Genomic DNA, 20,183 nt, shown 5'->3' on the forward strand with positions numbered 1-20,183 from the left:
CCCAGATTGACCACGAAGAACGTGGTATGCGGAACTCATGGACCTGGTAGCAGTCGCGTCCTGGTGGTTACCCCTGCGAAAAGATCTTCTCTCTCAGGGTCCCCTCTACCACCAGAATTTGGCTACGCTGCATTGAACGGCGTGGCGGTTGAGGCCACGGTGCTGAGGGCACGGGTTTCTCAGACCCAGTTACTCAAACAATGATTAGGGCTAGAAAGCCGTCGTCATTGAGAGTATATCACCGGGTAATTCCAAAGAACAAACACTAGAATAGGGTGTGCTGTGCCCTCAGCTTGCTCACTTCACTACCACTGACGAGGGCTCTGTGCAGCCAATACGTGTCTGGTTAGAGATGGGTACACCTGGCAAGTTTAAATATGACTAAAGAAGATTACAAATTTTACTCTGCAAGCAAGAGTGGATTACACTTTTTCCTGCATGGAATTTTTTGCTATATCACCGGGTGTGGAAAACATTCCTTCGCTGGTGCGAGCAGACGGGGGGCGGGGGGGGGGGGGGCGCACCCGAGGCATTTCTTGTTGGCCCGCCTCCTGTCTTTTCTCCAAGACAGGTTGGACTTGGGCCTGAGCCTCAGCTCCCTTAAGGGACAGGTTTCGGCTTTGTCAATTTTGTTTTAGCCACCGTTGGCTTCAAGGTCGGCGGTGCACACCTTTTTTTACAAGGAGTTGCTCATACAGCACCCCCTTTTCGGTCTCCGGTGCCACCCTGGGACCTAAAACTGGTTCTGGATGCCATACAGGCCCATCCGTTTGGACCATTAGCGGAGATACCGTGGCAGCTGATGTCCTGGGAGGTCGCCTTCCTGGTGGACGTTACCTCCCTTCGCTGGGTGTCGGAGATTGCGGCGATGTTGGCAAAACCACCCTTTACGGTTTTTCACCAGGATAGGGTGGTGCTGTGACCGATGCGGTCTTTTCTCCCAAAGGTGGTGTTGACCTTCCACATTAATGAAGACATTGTACTACCATCGTGTCCAGAGACTGTTCACCCTAGGGGACGGGCTCTGCATACCTTAGACCTAGTCTGCGCCCTGAGGACGTATTTGAACCAGACCGCGTCCTTCCGGCGCTCGGGTTCCCTGTTTGTGATACCGGATGGTCCGAGACTTGGTCTTGCAGCATCAAAGTTGACAATTGCTTGCTGGTTTCGTTCGGCAGTGGTGGAGGTCTACCGGGTTAGGGGTGAGACACCGCCGTTTCCGGTGACGGCACACTCCGCCAGGGCAGTGGGGGCTTCATGTGCGGTAAATCACGGGGGCCTCAGTGTCACAAGTGTGTAGGGCGGCTTCCTGGGTATCCCTGCAAGCCTTTTTCTAAGTTTTATCAGATGCATACGTTTCCATCAGCCGACGCTTTCGCTGGGTCAAAAGGTTTTACAGACGGCTGTAAACTGACCACATGCGTTTCTGATTTATTTGTACCCACCCTCGGGGACGGCTGTGGGACGTCCCAGGGTCTTTGCTGTGTACCCCAATGACACGAGCGAGAAAAGAGGATTTTTTACTCACCGTAAAATCTCTTTCTCGTCTCGTCATTGGGGGACACAGCACCCACCCCTCTTTCTTTCTCTGACACGGTTGGTGGTCCTGGTCGGACTCCGGATTCTGTAAGTCGCACATGGTCGTGTGTTTTTCATTACAGTTAAATTTTGTTGATGTGTCATATTGCTAACTATTGTTGTCTCTCTGTTCCCGCATGGCTACTCCCGCATGACAAACTGATTAGCCTGGTGTCGGCAGGAGGGATATAGCCAGAGGGCGGAGCTAACGTTTTGTGCTTAGTGTCGCCTCCTAGTGGCAGAAGCTATATCCCACGGTCTTTGCTGTGTCCTCCAAAGACGAGAGAGAGATTTTACGGTGAGTAAAAAATCCTTTTTTCCATGTGTTTACTTTATTCTGAGCGCACATGTAAAAAAAACATGTTATGTTTTTTTTTTACCCATTTAGGGGATGTACAAATTTAACATTTTGAGGAACACTTTATTTTCCTGCACCAAGCCAAGATTGCAAAGGCTCATGGGGTCAGAATGATAAATACCCCACAAATGACCCCATTTTATAAACTGCACCCCTAAATGTATTCACTGAGGGGGTCAGAAGGATTTTGACCCCACAGTTAATTTCAGGAGTTAAAGGGGTTGTCCCGCGAAAGCAAGTGGGGTTATACACTTCTGTATGGCCATATTAATGCACTTTGTAATGTACATCATGCATTAATTATGAGCCATACAGAAGTTATTCACTTACCTGTTCCGTTGCTAGCGTCCTCGTCTCCATGGTGCCGTCTAATTTCAGCGTCTAATCGCCCGATTAGACGCGCTAGCGCAGTCCGGTCTTCTCCCTGGTGAATGGGGCCGCTCGTGCCGGAGAGCTGGTCCTCGTAGCTCCGCCCCGTCATGTGTGCCGATTCCAGCCAATCAGGAGGCTGGAATCGGCAATGGACCGCACAGAGCCCACGGTGCACCATGGGAGAAGACCCGCGGTGCATCGTGGGTGAAGATCCCGGCGGCCATCTTACTAAGGTAAGGAAGAAATTGCCGCAGCGCGGGGATTCGGGTAAGTACTAAACGTTTTTGTTTTTTTTTAACACATGCATTGGGTTTGTCTCGCGCCGAACGGGGGGCCTATTGAATAAAAAAAAACCCCGTTTCGGCGCGGGACAACCCCTTTAATGCAAGTTAGATAAAAAAAAATAAATTTTATATTTTTGCAAATAAGTCATTTTAAAGACATTATTTTTTTTCTATAGTGCACATGAAAACAAGAATTTGCACCCTTAAATGGATCCTCCTGTTTGTCCTGTGTTCAGAAACATACCCATTGTGGCCCTAATATTACATCTGTATGCACAACGGGGCCCAAACCTGATAGGAGCAGCCGGGGGATTTCAGATCAGACATTTTGCTTGAAGGTGTTTTAGGCCCCATTGCCCAGTTGTAGCCCCCTAGAGCTACCAAAACGATGGAGAACCTCCACAAATGACCCCATTTTGAAAACTAGACCCCTTAACAAGCGGGGACACCCCTCTTGCCTTCTGCATCCGCCGCTCGGAGCGCAAGGTGATCGCTCAACGTTCCTCAGTTTCTGTTGATTCCAGTCTGTTGGCCCCATTGTTCTATCTCCTGTACGGCATATTAGAAGGAAGACCCCTAGGGGTTCAGCACTTGGACTTATTTTTTTAGGCAGAAAACCTCAGTTTCTGCAAGTGAAGGGAATTGCAATACTCCTAGCCATCATATTAAAGGGGTTTTCCAAGTCTTTTATTATTGATGACTTCTAAGGTCATCACTAGTTGATTGACAGGAGTCTGCTGCTTAGAATCCCGCTGATCATCATGCTCGCTGTCCGTAATAACAGTGCTGGAAGCAGATACTGCAGTGCCACAGTTTGGTACTGTAGGTGCAGCTGCCGTTGAATTTGATGTAAAACCAACCCGAGCCACCGCAATACAGACAGCACTATGCTTCCAGTGTTGTCCATACAGACAGTGGGTCTGGATGTCAAGTGATCAACGGGGATCCGGAGTTCACCCACCGATCTACACTTTATGTCCTATCCTGAAAGTCCTCAATATTAAGTCCCGGACAACCCCCTGTAGCATAAGATTGTTTAAATGATGGTGACCATTTAATACCATTGTGTGAAATGTATACACACCCTTGTACAATGATCTAGGTTGTATGAGTTTTGGCTTGGGGTATTGCATTTAAGCCGCATGCCCTTTCTGATAGAACAAGAAGTGTCCAAAACACACATAATAAATGTAAGCCAGTATTTGGGCACATTTAGATTATTGCAACACAGATCTTTAACCCCATAGTGTTTTTACGTTCTAGGTGAGTGGGGTCTTATCCCTGAGGACATAAAAACATGCATCATGCAGGGGTTAAAGCCTCGTGGGCTATGGACGTGACAGCTCCATGCTGTCGGTGCCCAGAGGTAGCTGACGACATGGAGCTGTCATGGGGGGGCCACGGGGAGACCCCGTGGCAATGCGATCGACTCTATTCGACGGATAGCGTTGATCGCATAAAAGTGCAAAAAAGTTTCTAAAAGTCAAAGCTTCAGCTGCCTTCATGGATCGGATCCATGGGGGCAGCTGCGATTACTCACCCCCCGTCCCGCGTGTTTTTCTGCGGTGATCTGGTCCTCCATGGCATGATGCCAGCCTTCTATGCATGCGCACCAGGCGTCATTACATCAGCCGCATGCGCAGAAGGCCGGAAGCCCCGACAAATTTGAAATCTCCTGGCTCTCAGCTCCTGAAGGTAGCTGGGAGGCAGGAGATGTCAGCAAAGACTGCGATGAGCTAACCCTGGACCTGTGATTGCTGGTATCCAATGGATAACTGTGATCACAGAAAAGTGAAAAAAAAATAAAAAATTTCATCTCCCTTCATGGATCGGATCCATGAGGGGAGGGAAAATACCCCTGTCCTCCGTGATGTCCCTTGGCGATCGGGACCTGCCGCAGGCTTCTGTGCATGTGCCAATGTGTCGGCAAATTTAAAAGTCCCCTACACCTGACTGTCACAGATAGCCGAGCGCAGGGAGATGTGATCGGGGACCGCTGTATGTGGTTCCAGGTCACATGATCACTGTTATCCACCGGATAACAGTGATCATGGAAAATTAAAAAGTGTAGAAAGTTAGTTTCATCTCCCCTTGCTGATCGTATCCGTGAGAGGAGATGAAATGACATACCCAAGGTCCTCGGATTTGTCCCCCGATGGGATCTTTATCCACGAATCTTACCCAGGCTTTGGCGCATGCGCCCATACTGGCGGACGCATGCTCAAAAGTCAAGGATTGCCGGGGAAATTTGAAATATCCGTGCTCCTGGCTGCCAAATCTAGCAGAGAGCCTGGAGATATCACGGGGGCCCCCCAGTTCCTGGTCACGTGATCGCCGTTATCCAATGGATAATGGGGAGCACGTTAAAGTTTAAAAAAAAGTTGAAGTCTCATCTCCCCTCATTCATGAGATCAGTAAGACTAGATGAATGCTTTTCACCCCTGATATATCTATACATGGTTATTAGAGCGCCCTCTTGTTATAGTCCTGGGTATAATAGATGATGGGAGAGATCTCTGTACTGACCCCTGATATATCTGTACATAGTTATTAGAGCGCCCTCTTGTTACAGTCCTGGGTATAATAGATGATGGGAGAGATCTCTGTACTGACCGCTGATATATCTGTACATAGTTATTAGAGCGCCCTCTTGTTACAGTCCTGGGTATAATAGATGATGGGAGAGATCTCTGTACTGACCACTGATATATCTATACATGGTTATTAGAGCGCCCTCTTGTTACACTCCTGGGTATAATAGATGATGGGAGAGATCTCTGTACTGACCGCTGATATATCTATACATGGTTATTAGAGCGCCCTCTTGTTACAGTCCTGGGTATAATAGATGATGGGAGAGATCTCTGTACTGACCGCTGATATATCTATACATGGTTATTAGAGCGCCCTCTTGTTACAATCCTGAGTATAATAGATAATGGAAGAGATTTCTGTACTAGAGCCTCGTGTGGCGCAGAGTGTAAGCTCTCGCCTCCGACCTAAAGGTTGCAAGTTCAATCCCTGCATGATTCAGGTAGCCGGCTCAAGGTTGACTTGGCCTTCCATCCTTTCGAGGTCGGTAAAATGAAAACCCAGCTTAGTGGGGGGTAATAAGTAATAATTACCTGAAAGCGCTGCGGAATAAGTTGGCGCTATACAAATAACAAGATTTTATTTTACTGACACCTGATATATCATACATAGGGATGTTACAAGGGGGCGCTCTAATAATTAAGTATAATAGATGATAGGGGAGATCTCTGTACTGACCCCTGATATATTATACATAGTTATTAGAGCGCCCGCTTGTTACAGTCCTTGGTATAAGAGATGAGGGGAGAGATCTCTGTACTGACCCCTGGATATATCTTGACATAGTTATTAGGTCGCCCATCTGCCTTCTTTAGTTCTAAACTAAATAATCCTAATTCTCTGGGTATTGTGATTCACCCATTCCATTTATTACTTTAGTTGCCCGACGTTGTACTCACTCAAGCTCTGATATGTCCTTCTTGAGTACCGATGCACATATATGTCCACAATATTCCATATGTGGTCTGACTAATGACTTGTAATGGGGAAGAACAATGTTCTCATCATGCGCCCCTAGATTTCTTCTGATGTCCCCCATGATGCTATTTGCCTTGGCAGCAGCTGCCTGACACTGGCTGCTCCAGTTCAGCTTACAGTTTTTAAACCCCCAAGTCCTTCTCCATGTCGGGGTCCCCAGTGGTTTCTTATTTAGTGTGTAATGGTGACCTGTATTTCCTGCCCCTGTGCAGAACCTTACAATTGTGAGTGTTACCCCTCGGCTGACACTTTTCTGCCAAAACTTCCAACTTATCCAGATCCTCTTGCATTATCCTTGTGTCCTCTTTTGTGTTTATTTCTTAATTATTTCATAATTTTGTGTCATCTGAAAATACCGATATTTTACTGCACAATCCTACCAGGTCATTAATAAATGTATTAAAAAGGACAGGGCCCCAAACCAGCCGCTGTGGTCTCCACTAGTAACCCCTCCAATACTGCCCCCTGTGGTACCCCACTAGTAGTGGTGACCCAATCAGAGTGTGTACCATTTTTAACACCCCTCCCTGCCCCCTGCTGCTTTCTATCACTGACCAGTTACATTCTCGCGCAGACCAAGTATTCTCATTTTATATACGAACCTTTTATGTGGCACAGTATGAAATGCTTTGGAAGATTCCAGATACACAAAATCCAGTGACTCCCCGGTCCAGTCTAGAAGCTGATCGGGTTGGTCTGACATGAGCGATCTCTCATAAACCCATGCTGATGAGGGGTTTATATTGAGGTCTTGTACGATAGCATCACAATAAAAGTAAGACTTACAGGACTGTAGTTTCCAGGTTCACTTTTTGACCCCTTTTTGAATATTGGCACCATGTTGGCTATGCACCAATCCAGTGGAGCAGACCCAGTCAATAAATATGAGAAACACATTGCTTAATTCCCTTTGAACCCCAGTGATGTCTATTTTCATCTTTTTAAGGCTGCTCTGCACGTCTTCCTGGGTTAAACTGGTGACGTTTAGTGGAGATTTTACTTTATCACTCTGCATCACATCTGACATTTCATTTTCCTCTGTGAATAGATTGGAGAAAAAACTAATAATAGATTAATAGATTTGCATTCCCCTCATCAGCCTCTACAAGTTTTCCTAAATCCAACACTTTCAGTATTAACCCCTTGCAATCCAATTTTGCATTCAGGATTTCCTAGGGGGCTTTCTCTTTCTGCCATTTTACAATGGCGCCATCTGCTGGCTAGAGCCAGTACTGCAGTATGTGACATGTCGGAGAGACCCCTTACAAGCAGCCAGTAATATACAGTAGGAATACCCTGCTGGACGTCTTACGACATCAGAGGTGTACAGGCTTAAATCAGACTGTTGAAAGACGACAGACAGTGGATTGGAAAGGGTTAATCTTTTTACTATTTATATAGTTGAAGAACAGTTTAGGGTTAGTCTTACTCTCCTTTGCAATAAGTATCACTGTCTTCATCTTTGCTGTTTTTATCTGATTTTTATATATTTTTTTTCTTTATAGGTTTTTCACTGCCTTCTAGTTTTAGTACTTTTAAAAACTTTTCTTTTTTTGCTGTTTATTGCCTGATTACATTTTTTTGAGCCACATTGGTTTTCTCCTATTACTAATGGCCCTTTTACAAGGGCCGACAGTCGCTTAAACAGCTGCAACGAGTACTAACGTCACCTCTGAGGTGTCATGCAGAGCGTTTAGACTGATCACTGGATTCTCTCTAGGCACTTCACCTTTATGTGAAGCGCTGAGTGGAGAGCTTTTACATGTAACGAGAAGCCAGTGATTGTAATTGCTGTCAGTTATTCTGGGAGAGAGCGATGTCCAGTGTTATTGCCTTCTGTCTATGAAATATAGACAGATATACAAGATGTACTCCATGCTGTGTGCTTGTGTCTCCACAGATGGCCTTAGTAAAAGGAATCCCCCAGCAAGATGTCTCCATCCTCTGTATTCCCAGAACTGTCCAGAGGAAAATGTCCCAGAGAACTGTCAGGTAGATGGCACTGAGCCCAGTAGTGCATCTATACAGGGGTGTGGAGCTCTTTGGTCCTACTCTATATAGGGGTGATGGTTTTTTTGGACCTACTCTATACATGTGGACGAGGAGGAAAAAGAGGGGTAGAGCAAAAATACTGTAAAAGTGGTGAAGAGTGAAGTGGTGACTTCAATAGTGGAGGTGCTGCCTGACCAGATGACGCACCACCTGGGGGCGTGATAGAGTAAGAGAATAGAACTAAAAAACTGGCAGTGGAGAAGGCGCAACACTCCGGGTTAAAGCAGTTCAGCTGGTGTTTAAAACATACAAGCAATTGGTGGGTCCCAAAAGGGTTAATGATTAGATCTGTTTGCCCGTGGTGTGCGGGTCAGCTAGGGCAGAAGCAGGAGAAGTTCTCCTGTTCTGAACTGACGAAGGGGTTATCCCCGAAATGCATTTTCATAAGCTGACCACGTACTTTATTAAATAGAAGGAGAAGTTTCCCAAACCTTTCGTCACTTCCTATTTGCTTTAACCTGGAGTGTTGCGCCTTCTCCACTGCCAGTTTTTTAGTTCCATTCTCCTACTCTATACATGGATGTGGATTTTTTTTTTGCTTCCTTCCATATAGTGGTGTGGAGCACCTTGGTTCTGCAGTGATGGATTTTAGTGCTCTTCTGATCTGTCATTTCACTAAATTATCCCATATGACTCATCAGGGTGAAGATGTGATTGATATTAAAGTGGAACTGGAAGAAGAGAGCATGAGGGTTGATCACCCGTGGAAGAGTGAAGTGGAGGAGGACGTTCCCACAGGTAGGTAATAGTGAGCTGGGAGGTTCCTTAAGTGTTGGTTGCTCCTTAGCGCTCCAAAGGGGTTTTATCACATTAGAAAAAAATGGCTGTTTTTCTCCAGAAATAGCTCCCCCCCTGTCCTTGGCCTTGTCTGGTGCTGCAGCTCAGCCTTATTCAAGTGATTGTGCCTGAGTCTCAGTCCTCCACCCAACACATGGACAAGATAGGTGCTGTTTGTGAAAAAATGTGGCCATGGTTTTTCTAGTGTTACGCTGATACCAAGCCTAGTGGTAAAGAGATTGTCAGTATCTGTGTCTCTATGACTCTTATATCCCAGCCTTCACACGGTAAATTTCAGGCTGATGTTTTATACTGACTGCACAGGTTGCAATAAAGTCCCTGAGGTATGTAGTAATATTATACCCTAAATATGTGTTAACAGATGCCCATGAATTGTGTATGACATTACATTATCGTCAAACTATAAATTAGCACCCTTATTGACACAAAACATTGTTAAACTTATCAAAAATAACATGTGAAATAACTACATAAAAGAAAAGCAAACACAAGGTCTTAGCTTTTTTTCTTTTTTTTTCTGTACAAGGACAGAATCTGTGTCTCCTCCTTTAGTTACAGCTTGTTTGCACTTCCCTTAAGCCCCTTCCTCTTCTCCCTGTAGCCTGTCAGCATGCCCCTTGCAGCTCCCTCCTCGCTGACCAAAGTGAGAGACTGCTAAAAAGAGGGAGCACATTTCAACTTCCTATCTCATGCTAAATCACAGCCAAAGCAGTGATCTTAGTCTTATTTTAAAGTGAAGAGGTTTAAAGAAACAACGAATCTGTAGGTGCAATTGACCCTGAGCTATGCATTAGTTAGGAGTGACCTCTACCTATGTATAAGAGTGGAAGTTCTCAACACTTTTAAAAGGGTTTGTTCTAATGTTATGTATGGTTGTATATTGTCCCTATATATTTTATGCCATTTCCTTGGTATGCGGACCTGAGATAAGTGATAAACCATGTACACTATTGGAAGGGGTACTGGTGGATCTAGTTTGGAGTGTGTGAACCCTTTAGTAATAGTGCTTCCGTTTTTCCCAAGAAACAGTCCCAACACTCACTAGGTTGTCATTTGGGGATCCCATTAAGGGACAAATCCGGGGACGTTGAGTATGTCATTTCATCTCCCCTCATGGATACGATCAGTAAAGGGAGATGAATCTTTAACTTTTTACACTTTTTTTTTACACTTTATAACTTTCCATGATCACTGTTATCCGATTGATAAGTGATCATGTGACCTGGAACCGCATACAGCAGTCCCCGGTCACATATCCCTGCACTCGGCTTTTTGTGACAGCCGGGTGCAGGGTAATTTAAAATTTCCCGGGCTCTCCAGCCTTCTGTGCATGGATGCACATTGGAACATGCACAGCAGCCTACGGCAGGTCGTGATCGCCAGGGGACATCACGGAGGACCGGGGGGAGTATTTTCACCTCCCCTCCGGGATCCAATCCATGAGGGGTGATGAAACTTTAGCTTTTTTATTTTCACTTTTCTTTGATCGCAGTTATCCATTTTATATTTGGTGATCACAGACCCGGAACTCGCTAACAACTCACGCTGTCCTTGGCGACATCTCCTGCCCCCCTGCTACCTTCAGGATCCAGGAGATTTCGAATTTGCCGAGGCTCCCAGCCTTCTGCGCATGCTGCTGATGTAATGACGCCTGGTGCACATGCACAGAAGGTTGGCGCCGGGTCCTGGCGGACCCAATCACCGTGGGAAAGCGCGGTGGACTAGGGTGAGTAATCTCAGCTGCACACATGGATCCAATCCATGACGGCAGCTGAATCATTGACTTTTTAAAAAACTTTTTGGCGCTTTAATGCGATTGGCACTATCCATCAGATAGCACCGATCACATTGCCTGGGGGGTGGGGGTGGGGAGCTACCGGGGCTCCCCATGGCCCCCCATGACAGCTCCATGTTGAGCTGATTACATTTTTTTTGAGCCACACTGATTTTCTCCTATTACTAATGGCCCTTTTACAAGGGCCGACAGTCGCTTAAACAACTGCACGAGTACTAACGTCACCTCTGAGGTGTTGTGCAGAGCGTTTAGACTGATCGCTGGATTCTCTCTAGGCACTTCACCTTTGAAGCGCTTCGTGAAGCGCTGAGTGGAGAGCTTTTACATGTAACGAGAAGCCAGTGATTGTAATTGCTGTCAGTTATTCTGGGAGAGAGCGATGTCCATTGTTATTGCCTTCTGTTTATGAAATATAGACAGATATACAAGATGTACTCCATGCTGTGTGCTTGTGTCTCCACAGATGGCCTTAGTAAAAGGAATCCCCCAGCAAGATGTCTCCATCCTCTGTATTCCCCGAACTGTCCAGAGGAAAATGTCCCAGAGAACCGTCAGGTAGATGGCACTGAGCCCAGTAGTGCATCTATACAGGGGTGTGGAGCTCTTTGGTCCTACTCTATATAGGGGTGATGGTTTTTCTGGACCTACTCTATACATGGATGTGGATTTTTTATTTTTTTTGCTTCGTCCTATTTAGTGGTGTGGAGCACCTTTGTCCTGCAGTCATAGATTTTGATGCTCTTCTGATCTGCTATTTAACTGAATTATCCCATATGACACATCAGGGTGAAGATGAGATTGATATTAAAGTGGAACTGGAAGAAGAGAGGTTGAGGGTCGATCACCCGTGGAAGAGTGAAGTGGAGGAGGATGTTCCCACAGGTAGGTAATGGTGATCTGGGAGGTTCCTTAAGGTTTGGTTGCTCCTTAGCTCTCCATTCTAGTAATCTTTTAGCAGTGATACACTGTGTTCTGTATAGTGCAGGAGCGGAGGAAGCTGGGAATGTAGGGAAATCCTCTCTCAGCTCTTCTATGGTTGCTCTCATGCAGCAAGCCTAAACGGGTTTTATCACATTAGAAAAAATGACTGTTTTTCTCCAGAAATAGCTCCCCTCCTGTCCTTGGCCTTGTCTGGTGCTGCAGCTCAGCCTTATTTAAATGATTGTGCCTGAGTCTCAGTCCTCCACCCAACACATAGACAAGATAGGTGCTGTTTGTGAAAAAATGTGGCCGTGGTTTTTCTAGTGTTACGCTGATACCAAGCCTAGTGGTAAAGAGATTGTCAGTATCTGTGTCTCTATGACTCTTGTATCCCAGCCTTCACACGGCAAATTTCAGGCTGATGTTTTATACTGACTGCACAGGTTGCAATAAAGTCCCTGAGGTATGTAGTAATATTATACCCTAAATATGTGTTAACAGATGCCCATGAATCGTGTATGACAATTCATTATCGTCAAACTATAAATTAGCACCCTTATTGACAAAAAACATTGTTAAACTGATCAAAAATAACATGTGAAATAACTACATAAAAGAAAAGCAAACACAAGGTCTTAGCTTTTTTTCTTTTTTTTCTGTACAAGGACAGAATCTGTGTCTCCTCCTTTAGTTACAGCTTGTTTGCACTTCCCTTAAGCCCCTTCCTCTTCTCCCTGTAGCCTGTCAGCATGCCCCTTGCAGCTCCCTCCTCGCTGACCAAAGTGAGAGACTGCTAAAAAGAGGGAGCACATTTCAACTTCCTATCTCATGCTAAATCACAGCCAAAGCAGTGATCTTAGTCTTATTGTAAAGCTAAGAGGCTTAAAGAAACAACAAATCTGTAGGTGCAATTGACCCTGAGATAAGCTGTAGCTTTTGCAATACAGTTGGGAGTGACTTCTACCTATAGATGAGAGTGGAAGTTCACGCCACTTTTAAAAGGGTTTATTCTAATGTTTTATATTGTCCCAATGTATTTAATGTCATTTCCTTGGTATATGGACCCTGTGATAAGTGATGAACCATGTGCACTATTGGAAGGGGTACTGGTGGATCTAGTTTGGAGTGTGTGAACCCTTTAGTAATAGTGCTTTAGTTTTTCTCAAGAAACAGTCCCAACACTCACTAGGTTGTCATCTGGAGATCCCATCAAGGGACAATTCCGGGAACCTTTTGGTATGTCATTTCATCTCCCCTCACAGATACGTTCTGTAAAAGGAGATGAAACTTTAACTTTCTACACTTTGTAACTTTCCATGATCAGTGTTATCCGATGGATAGCAGTCATCATGTGACCTGGAACCACATACAGCGGTCCCCGGTCACATTTCCCTGCACTCTGCTATCTGGAACAGCTGGGTGCAGGGGAATTTTAAATTAGCCAAGCTCTCTGGCCTTCTGCGCATGCGCGACACATGTGCAACAGCCCACAGCAGGTCCCGATCACCGGAGTGCATCCTGGAGAATGGGTGAGTATTTTCACCTCCCCTTCATGGATCCGATCCATGAGGGGGAGATAAATCTTTAACACTTTTTTTTTCACTTTTCCATGATCGAAGTTATCCATTGGATATTGTCGATCACAAGCCCGGAAACCGCAATCCTTGGGGACCTCTCCTGCCTCCCGGCTTCCTTCAGGAGCCAGGAGATTACAAATTTGCCAGGGCTCCCGGCCTTCTGCGCATAGTGCTGAAGTTCTGGCGCGCATGCGCAGAAGGCCAGCGTCTGGTCCTGGAAGACCCAATCACTGCGGGAAAGCACAGGTGACCGGGGTGAAAAATCAGCTGTACACATGGATCTGATCCATGAGGGCAGCTGAATTATTGACTCTAAAAACTTTTTTGCACTGTAATGCGATCGGCACTATCCATTGGATAGCACTTATCACATTGCCGGGGGGGGGCTCCCTGCGGCCCCCCCATGACAGCTCCATGCTGAGTTGATTACATCTTTTTTGAGCCACATTGGTTTTCTCTTATTACTAATGGCCCTTTTACAAGGGCCGACAGTCGCTTAAACAGCTGCAACGAGTGCTAACTTCTGAGGTGTTGGGGAGCGTGGTCAGCGGCCAAGATGGACGGTCGCATGTGAGTGAAGCTCCCCAGGGGATCCAAATATCCTGAGATTATCCTGGCCGCATACCCTTAACTGGCTTACCGGACAAGTCATATATATTACCCTGATCTTGCTGAGGTGGCTGGCTCGAGCTGAGGAGCCCAACTTTCTTCTGAGCCCCCCCCCCCCTGCGCTGGACTGGCGCTGAGCGGGAGCGGCCCGTGCGCCAACAACCCCCTACCGCCGCCATTGCTCCGAAGCCTGTGGCCGGCACCCGACGAGTGCTTGCATCTCCCTGCCTCCGCCGGCGACCGGAGGACGCCCCACTTCCCGGTTGAAGAACTGTGCCGAGGGGACGTTGAGAGAAACCACGCACTAACACCCCCTCACCGCTGGCTCCGGACATACCTGACGCGGCGCGCCGCCCCCTGCTCCTGCCGGCACTGGGTGAGTGTTCCACCTTCCACCCGAACTCCGGAGCGTCTTGCGGCGGACGAGAGAGAGCCGGAGCGGCCCCGCGCCAACACCCCCTGCACCGCCGCCGCTGCCCTCGGTCCTGCGGTCGGTGCCGGACGAGTCCCGCCGGACCGCCACTACCCACCTCTCCCTTCCTCTGCTGGTGACCGGGGGACGCTCCCGCTCCCCGCTTGAAGACCTGCGCCTGAGGGGAGCTGAGAGAGGGCTGAGTCGCGCATCGGCACCCCTTCACTGCCGGCTCCGGGTACGCCCGACGCAGAGAGCCGATTCCACCTCCTGCCGGAGCTGGCCTGCGACCGGCGCCTGACAAGTCCCGCTGGACTTTCGCCACCTACTTCTCCCTGCCACTGGGGGACACCCCGCTATAAGACCCGCATCGCTGAGGAAGACCGAACCGCGTGCCACCACCTCTTCGCTGCCGGACCCGGGCGCACCATACGCGGTGCGCCGCTCCCTGCTTCTGCCTGCGCTGGGGGAGCACTCCACGTTTCACCCGAGCTCTGGACCGACAGGCCAGATTAGCCAGAAGGCGACCACAACACCCGCATAGAATACCCGGCCATTCGGGGTCCCCAGGCAATGAGACCCGCGGCCCTGAAACCCAGTTCTTTGCACCTCCTGGGAAAACCCCCCCGCGGGACGAGCAGTGTTGGAGCAAGACTCTAGCTCCGGGAGGAGCCGTCAAAAGTAAGCAGACAACGGGGGAAGAGGGGATAACTTGGGAGGCCTCGTCAGACCACATATAGATACCAGGTGAACCCCCCCCCCCCCCCTATTGACACCGGCAGCCATTTTGTGGCTACGACTGAAGGCGCAGAGAGCTAATACAGGCTCTCCATCAGACGGCAACATAACTTGAGACATCTCAAATAACTTGTTAAACACAACTAGAGCAACCTCCCCACCTCGATTAACCGGTCGGGGACTAACGACACCGGCTCCATAAATAATCTGCACTTAAAGCTGCGTCTACAGCGCAACATTGTTGTACTCCTTACTTATCAAATATACTACGGCTAAACAAGCCTGACGCCACTGAACCTAAACGATTACCTGGGACTTTACTCTGAACTGCAGAATAACCCCCAAGACCCATAAGAGAGAAACACGACCAGTCCCATTAAATTAAGCAAGACAACACTGCGGTGCTGGCAAGTGTCTCACTGACTGCACAGATTACATAACTACCCACCATGGGCACCCGCGCCAAAGGTGGCACCGCCGCAGAGAGACTTAAAGAATTCTCTCGCACTGAGGGAACTGAACACACACCACGCTCGTCCCGGACCACACAGGCCAGAGATAATGAAACTGACTCGGGGCAAAACTCAGAACCTACAATGCGTCAACTACTAGAAGCCATAAATACCTGTAAATCCTCCCTTACTGGGAAAATAGATGAAGTTAAATCAGACGTCACTTTATTACGACAAGATTTACAAAATATACGGGGCAGGATGCAGGAAATGGAAGATCAAATCTCTAGTGTAGAAGACATCCTACACCCGCTCCCAAAAGCGGTCCAGAAAGCCGCGAGATAGGCAGAATTTTGCCAATCCAAAACAGACGACCTGGGGAACCGTCTACGGCGTAACAACGTACGCATAATAGGCCTCCCAGAGAGAGTCGAAGGTACTCAACCAGAATCCTTCGCAGAAAACTGGCTTAAAACTATGTTGGGCGAGGACGCTTTCTCGGCCTCCTTCACGGTAGAAAGAGCCCATCGAGTCCCGACTAAACCACCAGTACCGGGCGCCCCGCCGCGTCCATTTTTGGCAAGAATCCTGAACTGTAGGGACCGGGACGCAATACTGCGTCAGGCCAGACTGAAAGGTCCCCTCAAATATAACAATTCGGCAATCTCTATTTTCCCTGATTTTTCAGCGGACTTACAGAAACAGAGAGCCTCTTTTATGGATATCAAGAAGAAGCTCAGAGATAGAGGCATTCCATACTCCATGGCATACCCAGCCCGTCTAAGGATTGTGGCAAATGATAAAGCGATCTTTCTGCAGTCCCCGGCTGAAGCAATGGAATGGCTCCGTATGCATCCCGTGTCATCCGAGGCTAAGTAACACCCATGCAATAATTAAGGATAATGTAAATTCTTTTTTCTAAAGTGTACTCAGACCCATGATCCACTGGCTTATCGGTGATACCACAAAAGAACAAACCGAGGAGCCACACTCCTCCTCTAGTTTCGGGCTGTCCCCGAAGCACGGACCGGCGACCCGGCAACAGCCATAGCGGCAATAGCCCACGACTTGATGTTCGGAATTAATCCCCCATAGGCCAGCGGAATATCCCCCACTCGCAACAACAGCTACTCTCCACTAGATTGTAGCTTATCTTTTTTTTCTTCTTAGTCACCCGCGATATATTAGTGTTAAGCGGAATGGCAATTGTTAACTGTTTAAACTGTTACAAAAGTGTACTAGTTGTGTTACAAGCAATTCTGTGCTGGTATAATCTTCCTCCCCCAATACAAAAAGTATGCTCATATCATTTGAAACACCCGTTCAAGTCACATGTCATGATATTTCTTAATGTCTTTGACCAGCCTTAGCTGGAACGTGAGTCCTGGGCACCGCTAACAAGCGCAAAGCAATCTTCTCCTACATTAAGCGATTTAACCCTCACATTGTGGGCCTGCAGGAGACTCACCTCACCATAGAGTGAGTTGACTCTCTTAAAAAACCTTGGGTGCAATGGGCGGGCCATTCTCTCCACACCTCTCTCTCCAGAGGTGTCTCTCTCCTTATACACAAATCACTAAGATGGAACCCCATAAACACCAAAAGAGATCCTAACGGTAGATTCATATTTGTACATGCCAAAATTGACTCCAGACCCTATGTCATCATATGCATTTACAACCCACCTCACAACAACCTCCACCTCATACAGGCAGCAATAGCATTCGCTCATCAGTTCTCCTCGGCATACGTCATCTGCATGTGTGATTTTTAATAGGGTAATGAACCCAAATAAAGATAGATTTCACCTGTCCTCTGGACCCCACACCACAGTTGACTCCCCAATGCAATAGCTCTTTGAAAGCGTGGGCTGGGTAGACCTCTGGTGCTCGAAACACCCTGACACCCTTGAATACACATGCCACTCCACAGGCCATAACACGCTGTCAAGAATAGATTATATACTATCCTCCTCAACATTGGCACTTCACACAACGGATATAATACACTGCCCGCGAGGCATATCTGACCACAGCCCAATATTACTAACACTCAAATTTCCTAGTCTTAAACTCACCCCCACTTGGAAAATACATCCATTTTGGCTCAAACTCCTAAAAACTAACGATCAAACCCCAACACACATATCAATGTTTCTGGACGCCCACGAGAATAACACTCATTATGCCCTGAAGTGGGACACCTTTAAGGCATACCTTAGAGGATGCCTTAAATCAGCCATCTCCTACATCAAAAAATCAACATCCCAAATTGATAAAGAACTCGAGATTCAAACATCAGAAGCCGAAAAAATCTACATCTCCAACCCTACAGACTCCAATAGAGTAAACTGGCTTGGCCTAGCCCGCCTCTATAAAAATCAAATATACGAAAAAACTAAACGCAAATTATTCTTTACGAAACAGCATTACTTTGAATTGGGCAACCAATCAAGCCATCTACTGGCGAACTTAATTAGACAGGAAAACCAAGCCAACACGATCCTGAAAATCAAAAATACACATGGCACAGAACTCACAGATGCACAATCTATAACAGCTCGTTTCAAAGAATACTATGCAGACCTCTATAGGTCATCCTCGCATAAATCTCTCCCTGACATCCTTAACTATTTACAGGATCTAACATTCCCAACACTATCCGCTGAACAAATAGATCAGCTGGAAGTCCCAATAACAGTTGATGAAATTCAATCAACTATTAAAGACATGGCACCCAATAAGTCTCCCGGACCTGATGGCCTCCCAATGGAAATATACCGGAGATACAGCGACCAACTAATCCCACTCCTACACAAAACTCTACACCAAGCCCACTTGGAAAAATCCCTCCCTCCTTCCTTATATGAAGCGTCTATTATAGTCCTTCTAAAACCTGAGAAAGACCCGACGGACTGCAACTCCTACCGTCCCATTTCACTAGTAAATGTGGATTATAAAATCCTAACCAAAATTCTGGCCACTAGGTTGAACCAAGTAATTTTATCTATCATACACCCTGATCAAACAGGCTTCATGCCAGGCAAATCCACTACGATTAATATCCGCAAAGTACAAACGGCCATTCAGCTAGGCAGACAATACAACATGCCCTGGGCCCTCGTGTCATTGGACATGAAAAAAGCATTTGACTCCCTAGAGTGGAACTTCTTAGAAGCCTGTCTAACCCGTTTCGGGTTCGGCCCCAAATTTAGACAATGGATCAACATCATATATAAATCCCCGAAGGCTAACGTGATAGTGAATGGCATCCCCTCGGCAGAATTTCCGCTTACGAAAGGTACCCGTCAAGGATGTCCCTTATCTCCAGCTCTATTTGCCATAGCCATAGAAGCCTTGGCAATCCGTCTAAGAGCCTCTACCAACGTAACAGGGGGGGAATTGAGAGTAAAGTGAGCCTCTATGCGGATGACACCATCCTTTTCCTATCAAACCCAGATACCTCCTTCTCTCAAGTTATGACCCACATAGATAAATTCTCCCAATTCTCCGAACTTCACATAAACTGGACCAAATACACAATTATGTACACGAACATTAACCCTAAAATCGACCCCCACGTTACCAGATATGACCTGGCAATAGTCTCTAGGTTTAAATACCTGGGGATCATTATGTCACGTGAATATCACAACGCCATAGATGACAACATCATTCCTCTACAAGAAACCCTAAGACACAAATTCAAGAAATGGGCTAAATTACCGTTATCAGTAGCGGGCAGTATAAACCTGGTCAAAATGGCTATCCAGCCCAAATGTTTATACATACTACAACATATGCCACTACAGATCCCCAAACGGTACTTTCAATCATTTAACTCTCTCATCACAACATTTGTATGGAACTCCACTCGCTCTAAACTGAGCCTCACAACGCTGCAAAGGCCGAAGGATCGAGCTGGGATGGCCCTCCCAGATCTCCAACTGTACTACCTGGCAGGACAATTGAGGAACATTCAATCGTGGTTCCGACCCCAAGAAATGCCCACTGCAGATCGCTATTTGGCGAAACAAGTAAAGGGCAATAATTTACTAAACTATTTAGAATTTCCAGAATGTACAAATCCATCTGAAATTCTACCATTACATAAGCTGGCGCTTAGCGTCTGGAGAGAAGCCAAAACGCTCCAAAGGTTCCAAGATGTGGTGTCAGACCTTCCCCTCTGGGACAACCCCGGCCTGACAGCCCTACTCTCCATTCCAGACACTCACTATTGGACCAACCTTGGAATCACCACGCTAGGAGACATATATAAGGATGGAATATTTCCTACATTCACCCAGCTATGCGAGCAGCTCCAAACCCCGCGCCTGCAACTTTTCAGGTTCTTCCAGCTAAGGCATGCATTGAGCACCCAATTCCCTCCGACCTCCACCCAAATTTCAAAGTTCCCTACGATTGGCATATTAAAATCGCAAGGCCCTAAAGGTCTGATCTCGTCCCTCTATACACATTTACTATCAGCAAAACTAAACTCCAACCCACTCCCCGTCTTCGACAAATGGAAAAACTACATCCCATCCTTAACACCTGAAGAATGGGAAGAAATAGAAGAATCCCATTTATCAGTATCTCCTGCCATAAACAACAAATTGATCCAACTGTATATTATCCACCAATCATACCTTACTCCTAGTCGCCTAT

General features: G+C 46.9%; 1 protein-coding gene across 1 annotated transcript in view; it reads left to right on the forward strand.

The window, feature by feature from the left end:
• LOC136592487 (oocyte zinc finger protein XlCOF8.4-like) overlaps positions 1–20,183 on the forward strand; it is a 100,225-nt gene that overhangs the window by 33,134 nt on the left and 46,908 nt on the right. The window contains exons 5-8 of the mRNA XM_066588602.1: positions 8,063–8,154; positions 8,856–8,952; positions 11,271–11,362; positions 11,593–11,689. Of these exons, the coding sequence (XP_066444699.1) occupies positions 8,063–8,154; positions 8,856–8,952; positions 11,271–11,362; positions 11,593–11,689 (378 nt within the window). The remainder of the gene's footprint in view (positions 1–8,062; positions 8,155–8,855; positions 8,953–11,270; positions 11,363–11,592; positions 11,690–20,183) is intronic.

The sequence above is a fragment of the Eleutherodactylus coqui genome, chromosome 1 (genome assembly GCF_035609145.1).
Source record: "Eleutherodactylus coqui strain aEleCoq1 chromosome 1, aEleCoq1.hap1, whole genome shotgun sequence".
NCBI lineage: Eukaryota > Metazoa > Chordata > Amphibia > Anura > Eleutherodactylidae > Eleutherodactylus > Eleutherodactylus coqui.